The sequence below is a fragment of the Acinonyx jubatus genome, chromosome F2 (assembly GCF_027475565.1).
Source record: "Acinonyx jubatus isolate Ajub_Pintada_27869175 chromosome F2, VMU_Ajub_asm_v1.0, whole genome shotgun sequence".
In the NCBI taxonomy this organism is placed as follows: domain Eukaryota; kingdom Metazoa; phylum Chordata; class Mammalia; order Carnivora; family Felidae; genus Acinonyx; species Acinonyx jubatus.
The window spans coordinates 74340073-74365975 of record NC_069394.1 but is presented as its reverse complement, the minus strand read 5'-3'; the positions used below and the strand labels follow the sequence as shown (position 1 = coordinate 74365975).

Below are 25903 nucleotides of genomic sequence, written 5' to 3'. Positions count from 1 at the left end.
AACCTTAAATATTTTTTACCAATATTTTGTAAACTTGCACTGACAATCTAGATTTTTTTCACTTCAATTTGTTATAATGTCACAATTTAAATGCAGTTATTCTTGCAACAGTCTTAAATTTTTACTGGAAGTTTATGATAGTTCTGTGAGGACTGTGAAGGGGTTTTCCAGATGGGATATTTGTAGCATTCACAACTAGATCCATATATGATTGAAAGAGCTCCGTCACATATCCGGAGGGTCCCCCTAACCTCCAGGTCAGCAGACTCACGGTGAAATGCAGGCAGGAGTCCCGCATGTAAGCTCTGCTTTGCTTCTGCCTTGCTGTATGACCCGACCCCTCCGTCCCTTCATCTCTCTGTGCCTGAGTTCCCTCATCTGCAACACTGGAAGAATTACATACGTCACCTACTTACTATACAGGAGTACCAACGTAAAGCCTTTAGAAGCACTACAAAAGGTTGGGGTGATACAGTATTTACCAAACATTTAATGCTATTTTGTAAATCAACAACGTTAAAGATTTTTGTTTTTAAACTTAAAAAAGGCGGTTTATAAAATTTTCCCAAGTTTTATACAGAAACTTTAATTAAATGATCTGGATTATCTTACTTAATTATCTAGAAACTCTACCAAAGATTGAAAAAAATAGTTCCTTTCTCTCTGTAATTTCTTTCTTTCAGGCCTTCGTCCAGGCAATGTTCCTTAAATCTGTGAAGTTAAGGATGAGAAATTAGAATCTCATGATCAATTTAATTCCAAATCTATTTTTGTCATTTTTATCTTAAAACTTTATAAGAAATCATTCTTTCAAAATATAAACTGAAAATAAACTATCTTTGATTAGGTTTTTAGCTTTTATCATTGCTTTAACAGATATTACATTCATTACCATTAATTTTTGTACAATGGTGCATATATCCTTTTGTTTTACATTATTCATATATTCTAAAATTTTGTTTTATACATCAGTGCTTAAGACTCTTTGAGAAATAGGGGTGCCTGGGTGGCTCAGTCAGTTAAGCATCTGACTCTTGGTTTCCACTCAGGTCATGATCTCATAGTACGTGAGAGTTCAAGCCCTTCTTGGGGCTCTGTGCTGACAGCGCAGAGCCTGCTTAGGATCCTCTCTCTCTCTCTCTCTCTCTCTCTCTCTCTCCAATAATAAATAAAATTAAGGAAAAAAAAAGCTATATGGCTTTAAAAAAAAGCCTCTTTGGGAAATAAAATGTGCTATAAATTAATTTTCTGTATCACTAATACTATTAACATAAAGTTCAACTTCAAACATCCCTTTCTAGTAGTGCTTAACGTTTTTCTAGTAGTGCTTAACGTTGTGTTTAAAAAATCAATTCAATTCAATTCAAAGACTACCAAATGCCAATCACTGTAGATGGTCTCGTCCTCAGGGAGCTTATAATCTACAGTAGGACAATAGTGTTTAAATGTGTATGTTGTCTATTATTAAACACTTGGGCAAGTGCAGTAACTCTTATTCTGGGATCACATTACTAGTGCGCCACAGCAGTAACTTCTGGTAGTTACATGTACATGTGTACAGGACAAACTAAAACTCAATGGATTTTATTTTAATTCTGCGGTTAAAAAAAAAAAAAAAAAAACCCCGTTCTTCCTCAAATATCCGTCTTGGGTCAGAATGAGTCATCTGTAATCTCTTCGTTTTTAATCAAGAGCCTGTATCTGCGAGCTGAACAGGCAAGTTAAGCGTGCACACCGGTCTCTATGTAGCAGCAATGGGCACACAAAAAACACTGACGCAGGGAAGTACTGTCAGCAGTCTCTAACTAACTGGCCCAGAAAAAGAACACCATCCTGGTCAAAGGCACTACCATTTCTTTTCCCGACAATCTAAAATGAAAACAGAAAACACAGGAACATTCCACAAGTGATCAGTAAGCGTTTCACAGGATAAAGTACAATATGGAAACCAAAAAGTTGAGAAATACTTTCCAAAGCAAAAGAAAAGGACAAAATGGCATTCACATTCTCTAGTCTACTAAACAGAATAATTACAGTGGATCTCAGAGGAACACTTAATTTTATTGACTAGTTCTTTCATCAAAATCTTTTTAAAAGATCTAAGTTACAGTAATATTTGTTTCTCATCTTCAGTACAATCAGAGAGCTGACCACATTTGCTGATAAAAAAATAATAGGGGCTACGAATTATTCAATTCCTAGGATTAGATAAATTGGTCACAGATAAAAGAATTGCAGTGAAACCAACCAACGACCGTCACTGAAAATATGCCAATTCAATCATACCAAAGGACTAAAATACATAGAACTGAACTGATTACACTTTTGAACAAGGTATGACTGAAGGAATACAAAACATTTTACAAATCTGATTAAAAGTCAGATTTTGAAATACGAAATAAAACTTTGGTGGCTATCTGCCAAATTTCCAGACTGATGTGGAGGTGACATCCCATGCACAACTTCTCCACCGCTACCTTACGAAGAGTTATGCATACACTGATTTTTAAGTAGTGCAATGAAAGGATCTAAATTCTTATATACTCTGGCTCACTATGTAAGCATGTATTTTAAATCCAACCTAGCTTTACTTTAATAATTGGTTTTATACAACTCACCACTTTTGCATCAATTGCAACCTGAGCGAAGCCTTTACGATTACCCCAAATGATGTTGTAGGTTTCATCACTAATTAGGGCTTCTCGAACTCCACCTGGTGAAATAGCTAACAAGTGACCACTCCTCAGAATTTCAACACATTTTTCTCTTGGTCCATGTAGAGCACAAAATACATCAAGTAATAAACTAAACCCTGTAAGAAACATTAGCATGAAGATGTCTTAAGTACTTCTTGTCCAATTCTTCAAAACAAAAACATTTGCAACCCACAGAACTTAATATCTACACTTAAATTAGTAAATTCCTTTTTTTACTTCTTTTTAGATCAACAAGAACTCTTAAGGTTTACGTACAATTAATATTGCTGGTAAAGTAACGGCTACTATGACTTACTCATCGCCTCCTACTGATCACCTCCTCACGGATCACCTGCTATTCGGGCTACTGGACATATTCAAACTCTTAATTAAAACTCACAAAAACCATGGAAAACAGGGATTCTGGCCCCCATTTTACAGACAAAGAAAGTTGGCTCAATGAGTCTCTTGCTCAAAGTGACACATCTAGCAAATGGCAGGGCAGAGATTCTGGTCCAGGTATGTCTACTCCAAAGCCCCTTCCACTGCATCTCAGGGCCAAACACTGTGTATAGTATTTACTAGAGCAATCAGAAATGATATCCCATCAGCAATCACAAATCTAATCTCCCTTTAGCCCTATAAGAAAGAGAATCACTCAGGAGAATGTAAATCTGACTATGCTTAGCCCTACCAAAATTGGCAAGCCATAATCAAATCAACTGAAATTCCAAGTTAGATGATGTTACTCTCACAATTAAATTTTTAAAATCAATAATAATAGCAAAATCATTAAGAGGTTTGGTTTTTTTAAGAGTTTTTAATGAAGTGAGTATTTAATTCAGTAACAGCCAATTCCAGGTCTTAATATTATACAGTTTTTCAAAGCACAACTATTTATGGATGAAAGAAATAATCCTGTTAGTAACTAAATATTTTAACCAAATCCTACACTGGAACTCTGGAGGGCTGATGTTAGCGTATACATTATTCTTGAGAATGGAAAATTGGGTAGTGAAGACTGTGCGGACTAACCAAACTCCTCACAGGTTTAAGGATCTAAAGCAAGATTATGCATATTATTAAGATTGAAAGACTATTCACCCCCATTATATCAAAAGCTCACTGATTTAATTAGATACATTTTCATAATGGGTTTCATAAATTACAAGATGATAAAGGGGAAATTTCAAGCCAAATGCTAAATAAAAATATGCACATTACATATAAAAAGAAAAACAATGCAAGCAACCTAATGTTCTATAAGAGAAAACTAGTCAAGTAAATATTTTAGCCCTACATTAAGACTATTCTTTATAAAGCATGGTACAATGGTAATGCTAACATCACAATTTTATAAAGAAGAACACAAAAGTGATTGCATAACATGCAAAATTATGCAAATGAAAAATGAAGTACAATAAATCAAAACAATAACTGGTTATGTTAGGGTGGTAAGATTATAATGATGCTCTCCTTTTCTCTAGTTTTCAAATTTATTATAAAGTGATCACAATTACTTTCTAAAGAAAAACCTTTCCTGGACAATTTAGTTTAATCAGAGTACAAATGGCTTTTTAGTACACAAGGACACTCAAAAGATTAACCATGCCTATGAAAGGCACTGTTACTTAATTCACTGCTTGGTGTTTGTCTTTCTGGTTGATGGGTGGCTTTTGCTTTTATTATGCCAGAGAACAAATGATAAACTTTGTTGGCTCATTTCTGGTGATTCAGTGACAAAAGAAAATAAGACTACCAAGGAGTTTATTTTAGAATGGCTTTTTAAAAACAGTTTGAAATCATTTGGTTCATTAATCTTTTTAAAAAGCATAAGCCTTTATGAACAGATTAAGAAGAATATAGTCCTTAACTTTAAGAGTTGTAAGTCTAGTGGGCAAGTCAAGTACGAAAAAGACAGACTTGTAAGGACAGGATTTCTGAAGCAATGTTATTATATGAAGACAAAATATACCCTCACTGATGTTTTAAGTAAGTTTGATTTGCTAGAATACCAACAGTAATCAAACTCTAATTACTGTGAAGTTAAACTCCAAAAATCAGTATCTCATGGAAAAATTCATCATATGAAAAATCAACTACTTTCTATGGCAAAATATAAATTAATCACTTGGTAAAAGTTACAATTTATTTTTTTAAGTGGAAGTTCACAATTTAACTTAGACAAATAATAACAAAATAGCTGTTAATAAAGAAAAAAGTTAGGTGACATTTTTGACCATGTTTTTATATTTAGATATATTACATAAATCGGATAATTAGATACTCCCAAACTAGAGTTCTAAGCGTGTTACCCTAAAAAGGCAAAAAGCTTTTCCAAATGATCCTAGAGAGCTCAAGGACACAGACTTTAACATAATTTGATCATGTTAACACCACTATCCACAGTCAAAGTTTACCTGGGATTTTAAAGACAAAGTGATCAGCTACTACTCGGCAAGTCCTGCCTTTATGGATAAAAATTTTAGCCATGAAGTAGTAAAAATCTATGGGAATAGCTCCATGATAAAAAATTATAAGTGCTGGTCCTTCTTCTGGTATTTTTTCCATCCCGTGAACTTCATAACCTGTTAGAAAGACAAAGTACAGATGCTTAAAATATATTTATTAGTCTATTTACACTAAAGGATGGTTACTAACTCAGAAACTCGGTCTTTTGTCATTGAAGTGCATGAGCCTTCCTCTTTCTCTTTCCCTCTTCACATAAATCGGTCCCACAGCGATTAGGTGGGCCACAGCAAAGTCGGGGTGGGGAGCAGCAAGACATGCTCCAGCTCAGGCAGGTTGAGGAGGGCATCCCCATGAGGTGGTCCAGAGTGGGGAATCAGAGCCCAAGCAGAGTTGTGAGTACAACCCCAGAGGGCAACAGCCTAGAACAGGGTGCTGGGGCCTGGGTGGGAAAGGGAGGGAAGCCAGGAGTGGGGACAAACACAGGGGTAGAGGACAGCGTTCAGATACTTCAGGGGCCTAGTATGGGGTGTCAGCCCAAGTGGGGTCAGATGGTATCCTTGAGTAGCACGGGATGATGGCAGTGATGAGAGCTTGATTAAATACAGGAGGACTGGTCTAATGAGCCTACACATTAAGGGTAATGTGAGCCAGGTTTCTCAGTGCTGGAGAAGGTGGCTACAAACACAGAAAAGGAGAAAACTAGAATAAGGTCTAGCTGTAAGAGAACCTCATTCCCACCCTAAAAGCAAGAATAAGCGGTGTGTCAGAAAGCTGAGGTCGCTCTCTCCATCAGCTGAACCGAGAGCTCCAATGGGTGATAAGCGCCTCTAATGAGAGGGAAGGTTAAACTTAAGTATGGAGAAGACACCGGTGCCCTAAAAGTAAGCAAGAAGAAAGTAACTGAGATGTTAACAAATTTAAAGGCCAAGTGCTGGTGGCCATTGAGTGCAGAATCCCTGGGAAGCCCAGACATAAGCCAGAGTCCACACTCACTCAGCAACCGTCCTCCAGAGGCCTCAGTGGGTGCTTACAAGAAAAAGCGGGGGTGCAGTAGGCAAGAGACGGAAAAGGGCCCTTGCAAATGGTATCGAGAACAAAACCCCACTTGCTTCTTGGAAGCCTCTCTTGGAAAGTCGACACCTGACCCTGGGAGAAGTGCAAGAAACTCTTCCACCCTTTCCAGGGAAAGGGCACCTGATGCTGGAAAGGACCCTCGCGTCACCCCGCCATCGCACTCTCAGGGAAAAGTCCACTACTGCTAGGGGAGCGCAGAAGCCAAAGCATCTGCCCCTGGGAGGTAGACAGTAGGCCCGGGTTCTGAAATGACATCAAGGAGAGATCGACTCCCCCAGGAAGGAAGGGCAAGAAACTTGCTGCCAACCCCAAACTCCCACCTAGGTAGGGCAGAGTTTGCCTGCCACTGGGAAGAGGAAAAAGGCCGCTGAGAAAGCCTCCCACCTGGGCCTCAGGCATTCAGGGACCGGGCCTGAGTGCGGTCCCAGCCAGACCAGGAAAACCGAAGAGTGTCCCTGACATCCCCACCCCACCGCCGGCCTCACGTGGCGTGATAAAGGCAACGACGTGCCCGGCAGTGGCAGATGTACTGGACTGAGGATGCGGGAGGGGTGCTGGGAAACACCACTGTGCACAAGGCAGCTGCAGGATTTTGCACTCTGTGCTGAACGGAAGGTACCTACAGCTACAACAAAACACAACTCCAGTCCACCTACAGGGTAGGCTGAATTAAACGCCACCCCACTCACTAACGGCCTGACAGAAAAAGGTCAATTTTCAGTTATAAATACTATTTACCTCATTTTCTACTTTCTTTTACAAGCAATGCACAGAATTCAATAAAAAAAGAAATTACGAACCATACAAAGCAGCAAGAAAAAAATCCACTGTCAACAGATTGTTTAATCAAGAGAACCAGACCCAAAAGTTTAAATCATCGGACGGTAACTTTAAATTAACCATGGTTAAGATGTTAAAGGATTTAGTGGAAAAAGGAACACATACACAATCAGATTAGAAATTTCAGCAGATAGAATGAAGTTATAAAAAACAATGAATCAAACGGAAAGCAAAATACTTGAATGAGATCTAAAGATCAGTAATAGTTCCATGTTAATTTCCTGATTTTAATGGTTTTATTAATGTTAAATAGAAGAACTTCCTTGTTTGTAGGAAATATGCACTAAAAGCATTAAAGAGAGGGTAACGTAGGCACTTCTAGTCAAATGATTTAGGAAAATAAGTTCTTTGTATAATACTTGGAGTATTAATTTTTAAAAAGTCTATGAATAAAAGCAACAATCGTTATTGCTCTCTATGGAAAAACCATGTAAGATCTTAGAATCATAAAATTTGTAAGATAAAAAAGAACCTTTGGGTTCCAATCTAACAGACATATTAAAACTTAAGACTATCTTCGGTTGTTAATCAAGGCTACCCAAGGAGTTACACATCTCTAAAACATCAAGTACACTTTATTGAATCCACTGGCTTTTAAAACACAATCTGGACCCTTCTGTGTAAGCTTAATACAGAGTAGTTCTAGGGGAGGAGATTCGTCTTGTTACAAGCAGATTGTAAAAAGGGTAATGAGCAGATCAAGGGGAGTAGTGAAGAGGGCCAAGGTAGGAGACGTCAATTAACTTATAGCTTCCCTGAGATAACACAATCTAGAGTAAAATTTAAGAGTGAGTCATAAAATAATTCATTGAGCGCTTGCTTCAGCAGCACATATACGAAAATAATTCATTGATAAAAATAAGAAAACTCTTAAACTCTTGACTCAGTGCAAAATAAAACATCCGTTTAAACTGTTACATACAAATGGGTAACTTAACCACGTTGCAAACTTTGATTTCATTCACAAACATATTTTTTGATATGCTGCAGAGACTGCAGAAATCTCCTGCAGTACAAGTGAAATTAAAGACCCGCGCCACCCCCCGTCTTTCCTTCCTGCCACACTGTAAACCCCACAAAGTCACTGTAAGGAGGAGCGAGTAAATGACAGGATGAAAGGCTGGTGGAAATGGGGAGGGGGACGATCGCTGGAGGCTTCCTTCTAACGTGCTTCAGTTCAAGGTTGGCTTCCTGAGTATACTTGTTTTCTCCTCCGACGCTAAAGAGATGAACCCGTCTACTGCCCTTTAGACTGCTACCAACCACCAGCACATCTCTCATGGCAACCCTGTCCTCTTGGCGGAGGTGGGGGATACAACAGATTTCAGTAAGCTCCACCAATGCTTCAAAGGAAAATACCCTGCATATTTTATCACAAGACTTGGAACTTAACACTCTGAGGAGCCGATGAAATGTGATCATGGTTCTAGTCATAAGATCTGTTCCTCCTTCCCATCTCACTGCTGTCAGGTGTCATTACTGACCTCAGCCTCAGCTGGTCCCAGCAAAAAGAAAAAGTCCACTGAACAATGAAGAAATGAAGAAAGCAAAAGAAAGCAAAAGAGATTCGGGGCGCCTGGGTAGGCTCAGTCGGTTAAGCATCTGACTTTGGCTCTGGTCATGTTCTCACGGCTCGTGGTTCGAGCCCCGCATCAGGCTCCGTGCTGACAGCTCACAGCCTGGAGCCTGCTTCCGATTCTGTGTCTCCCTCTCTCTCTGGCCCTCCCCCACTCACACTCTGTCTCTCTCAAAAAAATAAATAAACAAACATTAAAAAAAAGAGAGAGAGATTTAAAAATACCTTGAGATAGACGAAAATGGAAATAAACCATAATGAAACTTGCGGGATACAGCAAGAGCAGTTCTAAGAGGGAAGTTCATAATGATAAATGCCTATCTCAAGAAAACAAGAAAAATCTCAGATAAACAACGTAACTACACCTCAAGAAACTATGAAAAGAACAAAGGTAGTAAAAGGAAGGGAATGCCAAAGAGTAGAGAGGAAATAAAAAGACAATATAAAATATCAATGAAACCAAGAGCAGTTTCTTTGAACAGATAAACAAAATTGACAAGCCTTTAGCTAGACTCACCAAGAAAAAGACAGCACTCAAAAAATGAAATCAGAAATCAAAGAGGGGACCTTACTACTGATACCACAGAAAGACAAAGGGTAAGAGAGTCCTATGAACAATACATGCCAAGAAACTGGACAACCTACATGAAATGAATAAATTCTGAGAAACATACAACCTTCCAAGACTGAATCATGAAGAAATAGAAAATCTGAACAGACCAATTACAAGTAAGGAGACTGAAGCAGTAATCAAAAACTTCCCAACAAACAAAAGTCCAGAAGACGGCTTCACTGGTAAATCCTACCAAACATTCAAAGAGACACTGATACCAATCCTCAAATTCTTCCAAGAAATAGAGGAGAGAACTCTCCCAAACTCATTTTATGAGGCCAGTTTTACCCTAATACCAAAACCAGACAAGGGCATCACAAGAAAAAAAAATTATAGGGGTGCCTGGATGACTCTGTCAGTTAGGCATCTGACCCCTGATTCGGCCCAGGTCACGATCTTATGGTTCATGGGTTCAAGCCCCACGCTGGGCTCTGCGCTGACAGTGTGGAGCCTGCTTGGGATTCTCTCTCTCTGCCCCTCCCCTGCTCGCATGCTCTTTCAAAATAAGTAAATAAACATTTTTTAAAAAAAGAAAAGAAAATTATAGACTGATCAATACCCTTGATGAACACAGATGTAAAAACCCTCAACAAAACATTAGCAAACCAAATTCAGCAATGGATTAAAAGGATCATACACCACAATCACGTAGAATTTATTATACGGATATAGAAATGGTTCAACATTTGCAAATCAATCAACATGATACACAACAGTAACAAAATGAATAAAAATCATATGATCATCTCAATGGATGCAGAAAAAGCATCTGACAAAGTCCAATATCCATTTAAGATAAAAATTCTCAACAAAGTGAGTATACAGGCAATGTATCTCCACATAACAAAGGCCATTTGGACAAGCTCACAGCTAACATCACATTCAATGATAAAAAGCCGAACGTTTTTCCTCTAAGATCAGAAACATGACAAGGATGCCCACTCTCACCACCTGTATTCAACATAGTACTGGAAGTCCTAGCCAGAGCAATTAGGCAAGAAAAAGAAGTAAAAGGCATCCAAAATGGAAAGGGAGGAGTAAAACTGTCACTATTTACAGATGACATATTACATACAAAAAACCCTAAAGACTCCACCAAAAAGCAGAGAAAGAGGAACCCTTCTGCTCTGCTAGTGGGAATGCCAACTGGTGCAGCCACTCTGGAAAACAGTAAAGAGGTTCCTCAAAAAATTAAAAATAGAACTACCCTACAACCCAGCAACTGCACTACTAGGTATTTATCCAAAGGATACAGAGGCATTCATCCAAAGGATACAGGAGTGCTGATTCGAAGGGGCACATGCACCCCAATGTTTATAGCAACACTATCAACAATAGCCAAAGTACAGAAAGATCCCAACGTCCATAGGCTGATGGATAGTTGTGTGTGTCTATATGTATATATATATGTGTGTGTGTGTGTGTATATATATACATATATATATACGTATACGTGTATATATATATATACATATATACATATAGACACAATGCAAGATATATATGTATATATACACAAAAGAAGTAGTATACACACACACACACACAAAACCATGCGATGGAATATTTTTCAGCGATCAAAAAGGATGAAATCTTGCTACTTGCAACAACGTGGATGGAACTAGAGTGTATTATGCTAAGTGAAATAAGTCAGTCAGAGAAAGTCTATGACTTCACTCATACGTGGGTTTTAAGACACAAAACAGGTGAACATAAGGGAAGGGAAGCAAAAATAATATAAAAACAGAGAGGAAGACAAACCATAAGAGACTCTTAAATACAGAGAACAAACTGAGGGTTCCTGGTGGGGTGATGAGTGGGGGGTGGGAAGGGTGGGCTAAACAGGCAAGGGGCATTAAGGAGGACACTTGCTGGGATGAGCACCGGGAGTTATACCTAAGTGATTAATCACTAAATCCTATTCCTGAATTCATTATTACACTATATATTAACTAATTTGCATTTAAATTGAAAAATAATAACAACAAATAGTAAAATTAAATTAAAAAAGACTCCATCAAAAAACTGTTAGGACTAATAAATCCAGTAAAGTTGCAGGATCAAAATCAATATACAGAAATCTACAGAAATTAGTGTTTCTGTACACTAACAACAAGAGAAAATAAGGAAACAATTTCATTTATAATTGCATGGAAAAGAATAAAATATCTAGCAATAAATTTAACCAAGGAGGTAAAAAGACCTATACCCTGAAGACTATAGGATATTCATGAAAGAAACTTGAAACACAAATGGAATGATATCCCATACTCAGGGATTAGAAGAATTAACATTGTTAAAATGCCCATACCTGCGAAAGCAGTCTACAGATTCAATGTAATGCCTGTCAAAATTTCAATGGCATTTTCCACAGAAATAGAACAAATAATCCTAAGTCATTTGTACGAAACCACAAAAGATCCCAAAGAGCCGATGCAATCATGAGAAAGAACAAAGCTGGAGGCATCATGTTCCCAGATTTCAAACTACACAACAGTTTGAAAAACTGCTGAAAAACTAAACAGTCATAGTTATCAAAACAGCATGATATTGAAATAAAAACAGACACACAGATCAGTAGAACAGAATAGAGAGCCCAGAAATGAACCTACACATATACGGTCAATTTTTGACAAAAGGGCCAAGAATATGCAATGGGGAAAGAACAGTCTCTTCAATAAACAGTGTTTGGGAAAACTGGACAGTCACGTTCAAAAGAATAAAACTGATAAAGAAAAGAATGTACTATCTTCCACGTACAAAAATTAATTCAAAATGGATTAAAGATTTGAAGGTTAAGACCTGAAACCACAGAATTCCTAGAAGACTGCCTAGGAAGTAAGCTCCCTGATACCAGACTTGGCAATGATTTTTTAAACCAGGTTCCAAAATCAAAGGCAACAAAAAGAAATATACAAGTGGGGCTGTAGCAAACTAAAAGCTTCTGTACAGCAAAAGAAATCATCAACAAAATGAAAAGGCAACCTACTGAATAGGAGAAGATATTTGCAAAAACCATATATCTGATAAGCAATTAATATGCAACCCACGAAGTCATACAACTCAAAAATAGCAAAAAAAAAAAAAAAAGAGGAGAAATGGACAAACATAAAAAATGGACAGAGACAGGATCTAAATAGACATTTTCCCAGATATAGAGGTGGCTAACAGGTACATGAAAAATGTTCAGTATCACTAACCATCAGGGTATTCACACAGAGGTATCACTTCACATCTGTTACAATAGCGATTATCAAAAAAAACAATAAATAACAAGTGCTGGTAAGGGTATAGAAAAAATCAATTATCAATTTTTGGTGCCATAAATACAGTATTTATATTTCTCTGTCTGACTTATTCCACTTAGCATAATGTCTTCAAGGTCCATCCATATTGTTGTAAATGGCAGGATTTCCTTGTTTTTAATGATTGAATAAGGAAAACTCACTTTTAAAAGAGTATCACTTATCCTAATAAAATACAATGCCAAGTTACCGTAAAAAAAATTAAAAGAGGCTAAGAACTATGTCTTTTACTTCCTCTGAGCCATAAATGCATCTTTAAAAGTACCTCAGAAAAATAAAAACACCCCAAAAGTATATATTCTATTACAAAATGAGCTTAGTGCTTAGTTACCTAAATTAAATCATGTCTCCTGAAATATGAACAAATTCAAATTCCTCATGCTATATATTATCCTGAAATAGAGGGGGTGTATACGTAAGAGGGGGATACATATTCCCAGTAAGTATTGTCAACAATGCCAAAGAAGTTCCGTGTGCCTGTTTTAAAGACAACAAGCGACAGCAGCCGACACCAACGCAATCTCTGCAGACGGGCACACGTGGAAAGCGGAAGTATCATCTTGTCTCATGTAAAACCACCATTAGAGGGTATGAGAGTTGTAATGACCGGCAGGAGCACTAGTATTCAGGAGTAAATATCCCAAATTCAGTACATCAAAGGTATACGGCTCCTGGTTGCAAACCTGCTATTCAGGTATTCACCATGACGTTTGACCTTGAATCCCCAACCTGGGACAAACTTTCCACAGAGCACAGATCGCAAGAGGACAGGCTTTAGAGCCTGATATCGGAGATTGTATCCTGGTTCGTCCTCCTAGCTTCCTAGCGTGCCTTGGGCAAATAACAACCTCTCTGTTCCTCAATTTCCTCACAGGAAAACTGCAAAATGGAGATAATATGTAGACCTATCTATTCTAAGATTTAAAAGAATTAATGTACATCAAGCATTCAACAGTGTATGGCACACTAAATGCTCAAAAGACTTATAAGAATGTAGGTCATATTAAAATGATGACACATTGGCCTAATAATAAGCGTGTTACTGGTAATCTGTGCTAACAGCAGCCTTATACTTCCACGATATATATTTCCTCCCGTACCTATTTCAAAATCTGTGCTTCCTTCTGTGTATTTCTGTGAAACGATTTTGATGCTTAACATGAAATACAAAGCACATCTTTGTTAAACGCCTACTGAATTTTTGTATAGTCCTTAAGCAAAAATGATGAATAAGATAAAAATTGGTAGAGAAAAACACCAAGTCCTTGATAACAGGCCACAGGAGGGCAATTCTCATGACGGCCAAAGAACCACCAATCATTAAATGTAAAACACCACAATCTCTCAAATGATAAAGAAAAGAATGAATATCCTGGAGAGAAACTTATTGCTATCTCATTTCTTCAAGAGACATAATAACCTCTGAAATGAAGCAAACAGAAAATGGATAAATTTTGGTATACAATTATATTTAACATTATTAGTTAATAATTCTTTTTCAAAAAACATCTAATTTGACTAGGAAAGTTCAAACTTACTTTGAACAAGATGGAATTAAACACTAAATAATTAAAGCATTTAAATAATTAAACCTATTTTCAAAATAGGTTTCTAAACCGTTTTAATTAGTTTCTTACTCTTAGATGTCTCACATATGCACTTTTACATTTTACGTTATCGTTAACAGCCTACACTGTTGTATGGTTCTTTAAGAAAAAGTAACATGTTTGAAAACAATCATTTAGGGGCTCCTGGGTGGCTCAGTCGGTTGGGCCTCCGACTTCAGCTCAGGTCATGATCTCACAGCTCGTGGGTTCGAGCCCCGCGTCAGGCTCTGTGCTGACCGCTCGGTCTGGAGCTGGTTTCAGATTCTGTGTCTCCCTCTCTCTGACCCTCCCCTGCTCGCACTCTGCCTCTCTGTCTCAAAAATAAACAAACACTAAAATTAAAACAAAAGAAAACAAAACAAAAAAAAACGAATCATTTAAAAAAAGACATGTAAACGCACAATGCATGCAGACAGATGAAAGGAACTAGGGAAATATCCCTTGTACTTTTCAGTATCACGAATGATGAGACAGTTTCAGTGCCACACACGTGAACGGCAACACAGACAGCAGGGGACTCTTGCTTACCGTGCCAAACTGCTGCGTGTCCGTCCCAGAGAGTCGCCACCGTCTTCCTTGCACCGTCCCATAAATTATGAGAGTAGGCTTCTTTTAATACATTCTTCCTCTTATAAATGTGTAAGAAAATAATAGTAAGATAGAGAAGAAAGATAGTAAAGTAAGGAAGTATTAAAAGTATTAGTGGTGTAAAAACCCACAAGAGATAGTTTGCAAAATTCAAATAGTCCTCCAACTGCTCCACACCAAACCATCCTTCGAGGATGTGAATCAGACAAGTCATATAGGGCACAGAATCCTGTCCTATACCGCAGGTTTGATTTCTGTCTATCATCTTTCTTTAGGTGAAAATGACAAATTCAGTCTCTTTCTTCATTGTCATGGTAGGTCTTTAATTTTGCCACTAGAAGGGAAAAATAATCCAATGTTATTCTCTTCACAACTGAGAAGTGTTTCAGTCTACATAAATACTATACAGAATCATTTTTTTAAATTTTTCTTTTAATGTTTATTTTTGACAGAGAGAGAGAGAGAGAGAGAGACAGAGCATAAGCAGGGGAGGGGCAGAGAGGGAGGGAGACACAGGGAGAGGGAGAGGGAGACACAGGCTCCAGGCTCTGAGCTGTCAGCACAGAGCCCGACGCAGGGCTTGAACTCACAGACCACGAGATCGTGACCTGAGCCAAAGTCGGACGCTCAACCAACTGAGCCACCCAGGCGCCCCCCCCTTTTTTTTTCTATTTTTTAATGTTAATTTATTTTGAGAGAGAAACAGAGAGCAAGCAGGGGAGGGACAGAGAGACAGGGAGATACAGAATCCGAAGCAGGCTCTAGGCTCTGAGCTGTTAGCACAGAACCTGACGTGGGGCTCAAACCCACAAACTGTGAGATCATGACCTGAGCTGAAGTCGGATACTTAAAAAACTGAGCCACCCAAGCGCCTCTTATTTCATTTTTTTTTTTTTAATGTTTGTTTATTTTTGAAAGGGAGAGAGAGAGAGATCGCCCCCAGGGGAGTGGCAGAGAAAGAGGGAGACACAGAATCCCAGACAGGATCCCGGCTCTGAGCTGTCAGTCAGCACAGAGCCCCACATGGGGCTCCAACTTGCAAACCGTGAGATCATGACCTGAGATGAAGTCAGATGCTTAACCAACTGAGTCACCCAGGTGCCCCTATAGAATCATTTCTTAATACCAAAAAGGAGTACATTGTTCATGGTTAACTTTGTTGCAGATTTAAATGTGAAAATTATAAGGTTTCGTTTGCATGCTCATGAAGCATGTCAGGTTTAGCTTTTGAAATAACTCACAAGCTATAATTGAGAAGGAAAATAAACCTGATGAAGAATGAGATTTCGGATTGATCTTAACAATTTGACTTACATCTTAAGTGGATCACACTGAATGTTTGTATCTTAAATTAGGCTATGTTGAGATAACTGCTCTTCACAAAAGAAGGCATCAATATTTGAGTCAATAAAAGTAACCTAATTCTTTAGGAAATGATGACATACATTTGTGTGTACTGTCCTTCACAAGCAGGTTTACAAAAAATTTCTCTATTCTTTTGACATTATGCAATAATAAAAATTTATCAGTGTCATTTTTATCTTGTAGTCACTAAAATTTCTCTTAAGGCTTCAATGACTGAAACTACAGCCATACAATTATTTTATGCCACTTATCTCTAAACCAGTCACTTAACTTACCAGAAATTAGGCAAATATCTTGTCCCAATCTTCAGTGTATATGTTCTGGAAAACACAGTATACAAAGAAAAATATGCTTAAAAAAATATAATCATTAATATCTAGAGTTAGAATTTCCATAAAATAAAATAGCAAAAGACATTCACATATGTGTGACAAATATTATAACCCCACACTAGTGTATCACAGTTAAATCATTCTCGTGACCAATGCTTTAGTGAGGACAACGCTATACGCTTATTTCCAGTATATAAAGCCCCACCTAAGACTTTCTTTTAAAATTCAGAGCTAGGAGTGCCTGGATGGCTCAGTAGGTTAAGCACCGGACTTAGGCTCTGGTCACGATCTCACGGTTTGGGAGTTCGAGCCCCGCGTCGGGCTCTGGGCTGACAGCTCGGAGCCTGGAGCCTGTTTCCGATTCTGTGTCTCCTTCTCTCTCTGTCCCTCCCCTACTTCACACCGTGTCTCTCTATCTCTCTCAAAAACAAATAAGCGCTAAAAAAAATTCAGAGCTATAAAAAATTTTTGCTTCTTTGGAGAAAAAGTATAAAAGTAAAATGTATAACTGAACATGTCTCTTTTTAGTAACTTTGCCAAATAAGAAGCTGATGGTCAAATATGATATTCAATGATATAATTACATTAGCTCTTATGATCATGTTCTCTACACAAGATTTCCTTCTTTCATTCCTGTTTTCTTAGGTTCTGATTCTATTCTTAGAGACATTTTGTCATCACTGCATACAACACAGTCTTTACAAAAATCATCTCAAACCCTTTGGAGATGAGACAAGAAGACATAGTAAAGAAAGGGGTGGAGGAAGAGGTAGAGACAGATATACAACAGCAGTTATAAGTGCGTTGTCTTTATGCCAAGATTATCTTGCTCCCTGACTTATTGGCAGGCCTGCGATCTGACTTGGTCTTCCAGGGGTGGAGGATTTAGTCTAATTTCCTTGTCACCAACGGCATTGATTGTGAGAAATGTGGGCTGCGATGATAAGAGAAGCTAAACACGGCACATGCTAAGCTCACAAGCTGGGCTTTATTTTTTTCACTGAAGTATACTGGACACACGATGCTATGTTAGTTTCAGGTGTTCAACACAGTGATTCAAAAACTCTGAATGTTTTGTTGGGCTCACCACAAATGTAGCTGCCATTTGTTACCATACAGTGACGTGGGCTTCAATTACATCATATTCTCATCAACCCATCTGAAGACTTGAACCCCTATAATGTATCAGGATGTGGTCATTTAGAAGGCAATATAAACATAGCAAAACTTACTACTTTTTAAAATTAGAGCTTTCCCCCAGAAACATGGCTAGAACTACGAAAATGGAAAGTAAGTGTTGATGACGATGTGGAGAAATTAGTACCTTCATATGTTGTCGCTGGGAGTAAAAATGATGCAGCCACTGTGGAAATAAATCAGTTTGGCGATTCCTCAAAAAGCTACACGCAGAGTTACCTTATGACCCAACAATTCTACTGCTAGGTACGTATCCCAGAAAACTGAAAACACACATTCACACAAAAATTCGTATATGAATGCTGATGGCAGAATTACTCCTAAGGACCAAAAAGTGGAAGCAATGCAAATGCCCATCAACTAATGAATGGATAAACGAAATGTACTACACCCAAACAATAGAATATTATTCAGTCATACAAAGAGGTACTGGCTCATGTTACAACAGGCATGAACCTTAAAAACATACGAGGTAAAAAAAAGTCAGACACGAAAGGCCGCCTTTTACACGATTCCATCTATATGAGATTCCCAGAAGAAGATAATTAGTAGAGACAGAGAGGCAAGTGGCTTCCAGGGGCTGGAGGAGAGGGCAATGAGAAGTGACCGCTAATGGAAGTGGAAGTGTCTTCTGGGAAGAATGAAACGGTTCCAGAATTAGGCAGTAGTAATGGCCGTACAACCTTGTGAATATGCCAAAAACCATCAAGTTGTACATTTCAAAATGGTCCATGTTATGGTGAATTACACCTCCACAAAAAGAGCTTTCAAAAAATGTTCATAAGTTAAAGCGTATGATGGCTTCTCAAATATGTTAAAAGGAGCTTCTCCTAGGCCTGAAAACCAATCATTTTGATGATCCGACCCTTACTGCTTAATACAGTTGCCCCCTCTAAACTAGTCTCATTTCCGATTTTAATAGGATCATAAAATCTTGTGATTTTAAAACCTTCTTTAGTACCTCCCCCGCTCAAAATTGGTAATAGAACTATACCTCTTATGCTCAATTACATTTTCAGTTATCACACATACTTAACAAACACAACGAAGAGGGACAGCGCACAGGCGCACATCCAGGGAGGGAAGTTATGTGGACATCTTCGTGCACAGTCCCTGAACTGTGCCCCCGTGCTGCAGGAAAGGGCCTCCTCCAAAATGGTCATCCTCGCTTTTGATTTAAGCCCTTTCAGAACCGGAAACTCAAAAAGTTGTCCAATTCCATCTTCAAAACCATCCATCAATCCACAAAAGATCGTCCATATACTTACCTGACTGTAACTTTTCCCTGCCAGACCTAGTTCTACATCATAGAACTTCTTCCGTGAGACACGGCACAGCTATGATAAGCTGTGAAATCCCGTTTTCTAGTCAGAATCCTGAATTCTTTTGGGGCGCCTGGGTGGCTCAGTTGCTTAAGCGTCCAACTCTTGATTTGGGCTCAGGTCATGACCTCACAGTTCTTAAGATGGAGCCCTGCGCCAAGGCCCTGAGCCATCAGTGCACAGCCTGCTGGGGAGTCTCTGTCTCCCAGTCTCTCTGCACCCCTCGGCCCCCTTGCGTGCTCTCTCTCTCAAAAATAAATAAACATTAAAAAAAAAAATCTCAGTTCTTTCAACCACTCCTCAGACCCTAGCGTCATAACCTCTCACCACTCCGGTCACTCCCTGTGACGGACTCCAGTTTGATATTGAGAGCAACAGGTACAGTAACCCACCTGTGCCTCAACTTGCTAAAATCTGTAAAACTGGGATATGGTAATAGATACACTACGTTAGATGACACTAGGTCATGACGCTATGGAGAAAAATCTACAGCGGGGTAATCAGAATATGGAGCTCTACAGCAGGCAAGAGGGTAGGAGGGGGTTGCGATGTTTTAATATCATAGCCCAAGAAGGACTCCTGAAAGGTACATTTGAGCGGAGACCTGAGGAAGTGAGGAAGCAAATGATGTGGGAATTTGGAGAATTCCTGGCTAAAATAAAAGCAGACGCAGAGGGTGTGTACTTGGTAAGGTGAGGAGCAGCAGGGTAGCAGGCTGAGAAGAGTGAAGGGAGAGGGGTCAGAAATGGGCAGAGAGGTAGCACTATGGAACTCTCTAGGCCAGCTTTCATCTTAAGTGAGCTGGAGAGGGCACCAGAAGAGACAGCCTGACTGCAGCTTTAAGTGACCACTGTGTTGAGAATACACTGCATAGGGAGCAAAATAGAAGTTAAGGCAGTAAGTGAAATGCTGAAAATGGCTCAGACAAGGCTAACAGAGCGAAGGTCTGTAAGAGACCATCAGTTTCTGGATCTATCGTAAAGATAAAGCCACTGGAATTGCTGATGAACGTCTGTAGAATGTGAGTGAAAGAGAGAAGTCTGGGAGGACTGCAGTTTTGGCAACGTGGGCTTGTATTCCAGGAGACTCTGTCACTTCCCGTGTGACCTAGGCAGACCTAATATTGCTATGATCACCACTGTCATTAGCTAGCTTGAGAAAAGACGGAGTTACAGGAAGAACAAGTTTGGGAGTGGTCTCGACATCAGAAATTCAATTTAGAACATGTTAAGATTCTAGTAAACATCCAAGTGAAGACCTTTAACAGGCAGCTGGACATACAGGTCAGCAGGAAGATCAGGACTAGAGGAATACAGACATATATTCCTCCCGGGGGGGGGGGGGGGGGGAATCTAGAATGAAAAAGAGTCCCCAGGACTGAGCCTTGCAGCCCTCAACATTTTAGAAGTTGGGAAAACCATGAGGAACCAACACTCTCCTTCCAGGAATGGCACCCTGTGTGTCAAAGTAAGGAAAGAGTACTCAGCTGTTTCAAATGATACTGAGAGGCCTAAGAAATAATCATTGATCACTGCGTTTTACAACACAGAGACATTGACAAACCCTGATAATTAAGAGATATTTTGATACAGTGAGGATGAAAGTCAGGTGGAGTAAATTCATGGAAAAAAAAAGGGCAACGAATTGGAAACAGCAAATATGGACAACTCTGCAGAGAAATGCTGACACAAAAAGGAACAGAAAAATAGGGTGAGTATCTAGAGGGGAATGTGGGTCAAGTTTGTTGTTGTTTTAAGATGAAAGAAAACAGCAAGCTTTAATACCAATGGTAATGGGTCAATGGGAGAGTAAGAAAGAGATGATGCAGGAGAGGAATAATGTTGGGACCGGTCCTTGACTAGACCACAGGGGATAAATACAGCGTATAAGACAGGGGATGGCCCAGAGAAGACTATGCCATTGGGTTATTAATTTACTCAACATATACTTACTAAGCAAGTAGTTCGTGCTCCACACTATTCTAAACACTTGAGGATACATCAGTAAACAAAATCATATGAGAAAATCAGGGTGCCTGTGTGGTTCAGTTGGTTAAGCGTCCGACTTCAGCTCAGGTCATGATCTCACAGCTCGTGGGTTCGAGCCCCATGTCAGGCTCTGTGCTGACAGCTTGGAGCCCAGAACCTGTTTCGGATTCTGTATCTCTCTCTCTCTCTGCCCCTCTCCTGCTCACGCTCTATCTCTCCCTCCTTCAAAAATAAATAAATATTAAAAAATCATATGAGAATGGGGCGCCTGGGTGGCTCAGTCAGTTGAGCGTCCGACTTCGGCTCAGATCATGATCTCACAGTTTGTGAGTTCAAGCCCTGCCTTCGGGCCCTGTGCTGACAGCTCAGAGCCTGGAACCTGCTTCGGATTCTGTGTCCCCTTCTCTCTCTGCCCCTCTCCCCCACTTGTGCGCGCGCTCTCTCTCTCTCTCTCTCTCTCTCTCTCAAAAATAAGTAAATGTAAAAAAATAAAAAATAAAAAAAACCCATATGAGAAAACATATGTAAAGCACTTACAATAATATGTCTGGCACATAGTAGGCACCTAACAAATACCAGCTAAATATAGACCTTACCTGTGTTCCTTCAAATCCGTGACAAAAAATGTGGACCAAGACAGTGCCCTAAAACCTGCCACTAAAGAACTACCAGAGGAGTCTGAATAACAAGCCTTTGAGTGGATAAATACTTACTTTCCATAATATGAAAATTGGCTTTAGAAGTCAATGAATGCAACCTCTTAATTTTGCAGAAACCAGTTAAAAAGAGAAAGCCAAGTCCACTTGCCCAAAGTTACTAAATTAATTCAGTGAAGAACCAAGGACCAAAATTAAAATCCAGTTCCTACTTCCTACTCTGGTTTTCACTACATTCTCTGTAATATCTCTGTCCCTCTCTCTCTAACAGAAAGCTGAAAATATTAAGATTGCAATTTCTGTCTTCCCACTACTTCTGCCTGGCCCTTGTCCCCCTCCAATTTACCACGGGCTGTATTGGACTCCTTACCACTTTGTTTTGATCCAATTAAAAACTATAGTGGTTAAAAGTGGTTTGGGGGGAGATACAGTATTTTAATTACCAAAATAACAGGTTATTTCCAACCAAAAAAAAAAAAAATCTACAATCAAACACAGTCCTCGCATCACATATTAAAAAAATAGCATAATGTTGACATTGATAGTGAAGAACATTTATTGTAATTGACTTTACACACTTTAAAATAACAACATTTCAAAAACTAATAAATCAGAACAGAGGATTTCTTGTTTTCTGTAAAAACGTAATAAATCTGTTTAAAAAAATTTTGGGGGGAATGCAAACTGGTACAGCCACTCTGGAAAACAGCATGGAGGTTCCTCAAAAAGTTAAAACTAGAACTACCCTACGACCCAGCAATTCCACTACTAAGTATTCATCCAAGGGATGTGTGCTGTTTCAAAGGGGCACATGTACCCCAATGCTTATGGTAGCACTATCAACAATAGCCAAAGTGTGGAAAGAGCCCAAATGTCCACTGATGGATGAATGGATAAAGAAGATGTGGTCTATATATACAATGGAGTATTTATTACTCGGCGATCAAAAAGAAGAAATCTTGCCATTTACAACTACGTGGATGGAACTAGAGGGTATTATGCTGAGCAAAATTAGTCAGAGAAAGACAAATATATGACTTCACTTATAGGAGGACTTTAAGACCCAAAACAGATGAACATAAAGCAAGGAAAGCAAAAATAATATAAAAACAGGGAGGGGGACAAAACATAAGAGATTCTTAAATACAAAGAACAAACAGGGTTGCTGGAGGGATTGTGGGAGGGGGAAGGGCTAAATGGGTAAGGGGCATTAAAGAATCTACTCTTGAAATCATTGTTGCACCATGTGCTAACTTGGATGTAAACTATAAAAAATAAGTAAGTTATAGAAAGTAAAAAGAAAAAAATTTTTTTAACATTTTTATTTTATTTTTGACAGAGAGAGAGACAGAGCATGAGGAGGGAAGGGACAGACAGAGAGGGAGACACAGAATCTGAAGCAGGCTCTAGGCTCTGAGCTGTCAGCACAGAGCCCAACACAGGGCTCGAACTCACGAGGTGTGAGATCATGACCTGAGCAGAAGTCGGACGCTCAACTGACTGAGCCACCCAGGCACCCGGAAATAGATCTATTTTTTAAACACCCATTATCAGTACTTTTAGCACCATGGATGGCAGCAGATCAATTTTTTACTTTCAGTATATAAGCCACATTAAGGATACATTGAAAATGCCAATTAAATTAAATACTCGCTGAAATAAAATTAATTTTCCCTTTTCCTTTCTGCATTTTTAATAGTTGTTTAACAGGGGAATAGGACTCAGTTCTAGCGAATAAGCATCTACTTCAAACCATCAATAAAACTGAAGTTTATCTAATATCTCCATTAAAACGTCTGGCAAACCTAGTAATTTTATCTTTAAAACAATACCTTTTAGGGGCGCCTGGGTGGCTCAGTCGGTTTAAGTGTCCGACTTCAGCTCAGGTCATGATCTCACGGTTTGTAGGTTCGAGCCCAGCATCAGGCTCTGTGCTGAGAGCCCGGAGCCTGGAGCCTGCTTTGATTCTGTCTCCCTCTCTCTCACCCCTCCCAAGCTCACTCGCGTGCGAGCTCTCTTCTCTCTCCCTCTCTCAAAAATAAACATTAAAAAAGTAAAAACCAGGGGCACCTGGGTGGCTCAGTCGGTTAGGCATCCGACTTCAGCTCAGGTCATGATCTCACAGTCCATGAGTTTGAGCCCTGCGTCGGGCTCTGTGCTGACAGCTGGGAGCCTGGAGCCTGCTTCGGATTCTGTGTCTCCCTCTCTCTCTGACCCTCCCCTGCTCATACTCTGTCTCAAAAACAAACTTAAAGAAAATTTAAAAAATTTAAAAATAAATAAAATAAAAAATAAATAAAAACAATTACCTTTTAGATTTCAAGTTTCAAACTCTAGGTTCTGATATGAACTACCTTCCAAGGTTTGGGATTTTTTTTTTTTTTAACCCTAGAATGTCCTTCAACTTCTAGCTAGAATCTTGCATTCTGATAATTACTGTTCTACCTTTTTTTCCTTAACCTATCCTCACCCCCCAAATGTTGCACATCTATACGGGTGTATCTGTAACTGGGCAGCACTCTTACGAGCCTATCTCGGACACCAGGTGGAAATAAACATTTCATTCGAAAATTAATCTTCTATTTCCATCCAATAGTAAATGCGACCAAAACATTAAGGACTGTGTTAAACATCCGGATTTTATCTCAGCTTTAACACAGACTAAAGAAGTAACAATGCCATTTCAGCATTAACAGCACAACCAAGTCCTGAAATGCTCCAACCACCCCCAAGTCTGAACTTGCTTCTTTAAGGAAGCTGCCTGGGCAGTCTCAACGAATACCACACACCAAATACTAACTTCCTTTTTCAAATCTAGCAGTGGTGTTCCAGTTTTCGGCGTCCTGGTTATGTGCACACGCATTTTTCTTGCGCATCAGCAGCCTGAGGGCAGAAATCTGTTCCACAGGCTGCAAACCCCAGGGACCAACGCAGTGCCTGCGCGCACAAAGCAGGTACCCACTCAAACTATTAATAGCACACGAGCGATCGGATACACAGTTTTGTTTAGTCCTTCCAGCCGCCCGAGGAGGCAGGTACTATTATTCACCGTTCCTATTTTACAGATGATCACAAAGAGGCTCAGAAGGGTTACTTCGCTTGCCCGGATCACAGAGGCAGCGAAGGGGCATCAAACCAGGATTCCAAGCCTGACTCGTCCGGAAACCTTCTTAACCACTTATTCCTGCGGCCTCTCCCGTACACGCCCGTGGTCACCCCAGAAGGCTCGATTCGGATCCCGGAACCAGAGGTCGCCGGGCAAGCCCCAGAGGCCTGTAGTGAGGTTCTGACACCTCGCCCCGCCGCCTAAGTTGAGATGAAACGAGGTTTTTAAGCGCGGGGGGGGGGGGGGGGAGTGATGCGCGGCGGAGTGAAAGGGCTCGTTGTGACCCAGGCAGGGCCACCCCTCCCCGCCACTCCGGTGCCCGAGCTTATACCGAGTACTGCGGGAACCGCCGGGGACTCCGGGACTGCCTCACCGAGACGAGACTCGCGATCCTGGCGGCTCAGAGCCCCGCGAGACTGATGCGGAGCCGCGCGCCGGAAACGGAGGACAAGAGGAGGACCGACGCGCCTCTGGCGGGAGGTGCAGAGGCGGCTCGCCCTCACCCTCGAGCAGCGGCGGGAGCCCTTCGGTGGCTCAGCGACCCAGGGAAGCGGAGAAATTTCAGCGGCCAGCGTTCTCCCCCACGAGCAACCTGTGAAGAAAAAGACAAACACCGGCGGCAGCCCGGACCGCGTTGAGCCGTGCACCGCCTGCCGCCCCGCCCCTTCCGGGGCCGCCAGGAGCCGTTTCCGGTGGCGGCCCCTCCGCTCGCTCCGGGCTCGAGCACCCCCGGGCCCGTTTGTAAAGTCCTGACGTTCCCCCGCCCCCCCCCCCCCACCGGGCGCGCCGGCGAGACCTCTTTTCGGTGTCCGGGAACCGAGCAGAGGCCGGGAAGGCCGGTCCCGTGCCGCTGGTCGCAGGGCTTCCTGCTCCGAAGTGGGAAAATGTGCTGCGACAAGTGGAGCCGCGTGGCCGAAATGTTTCTCTTCGTTGGAGACCTGGAGGAGGATTGTAAGATCCTTTGCCTGTGCTCCAGGGCATTTGTGGAGTAAGTAAAAACGCGTCCCTCTTCATTTCTAGCCCGGTTCTTGCCCAGAAATGTAGGCCTCGCAAGCTACGTGTGATTGATCCCCGAAGCCGTGGCTCAAGTCGAAGACCCGTGGGCAAGGTGGTTTCAGGAAAGAAAAGTCCTCAGAGTTCACGGAAGGTCGCCTATTACCGTTAAG

The 25903-nt window shown here is 40.4% G+C and overlaps 2 protein-coding genes across 12 annotated transcripts in view; one reads left to right on the top strand and one right to left on the bottom strand.

Annotated features, from left to right (window-relative positions):
• TMEM68 (transmembrane protein 68) overlaps window positions 1-25387 on the bottom strand; it is a 59545-nt gene extending 34158 nt beyond the window's left edge. For 3 of the 10 annotated variants that reach the window (XR_003415154.2, XM_027042879.2, XM_027042880.2), the window contains exons 1-5: window positions 25069-25373; window positions 16412-16456; window positions 14712-15105; window positions 5117-5284; window positions 2619-2812 (exon numbers count right to left, since the gene is read on the bottom strand). Coding sequence is in view for 9 of the 10 variants with exons in the window: in XM_027042879.2 (XP_026898680.1) it covers window positions 2619-2812; window positions 5117-5284; window positions 14712-15036 (687 nt within the window). In the remaining variant the exon portion in view is untranslated. Of the gene's footprint in view, window positions 1-2618; window positions 2813-5116; window positions 5285-14711; window positions 15106-16411; window positions 16457-25068 lie in introns of those variants that run through there. The other 7 variants (XM_053208557.1, XM_053208554.1, XM_027042877.2 and 4 more) reach the window with 6 other exon arrangements.
• Window positions 25388-25411: 24 nt separating this feature from the next.
• The window catches only part of TGS1 (trimethylguanosine synthase 1), a 43554-nt gene continuing 43062 nt past the window's right edge, over window positions 25412-25903 (top strand). For both annotated transcript variants that reach the window (XM_015080695.3, XM_053208552.1), the window contains exon 1: window positions 25412-25725. In XM_015080695.3, the coding sequence (XP_014936181.1) occupies window positions 25622-25725 (104 nt within the window). In that variant the 5' untranslated portion in view covers window positions 25412-25621. The remainder of the gene's footprint in view (window positions 25726-25903) is intronic.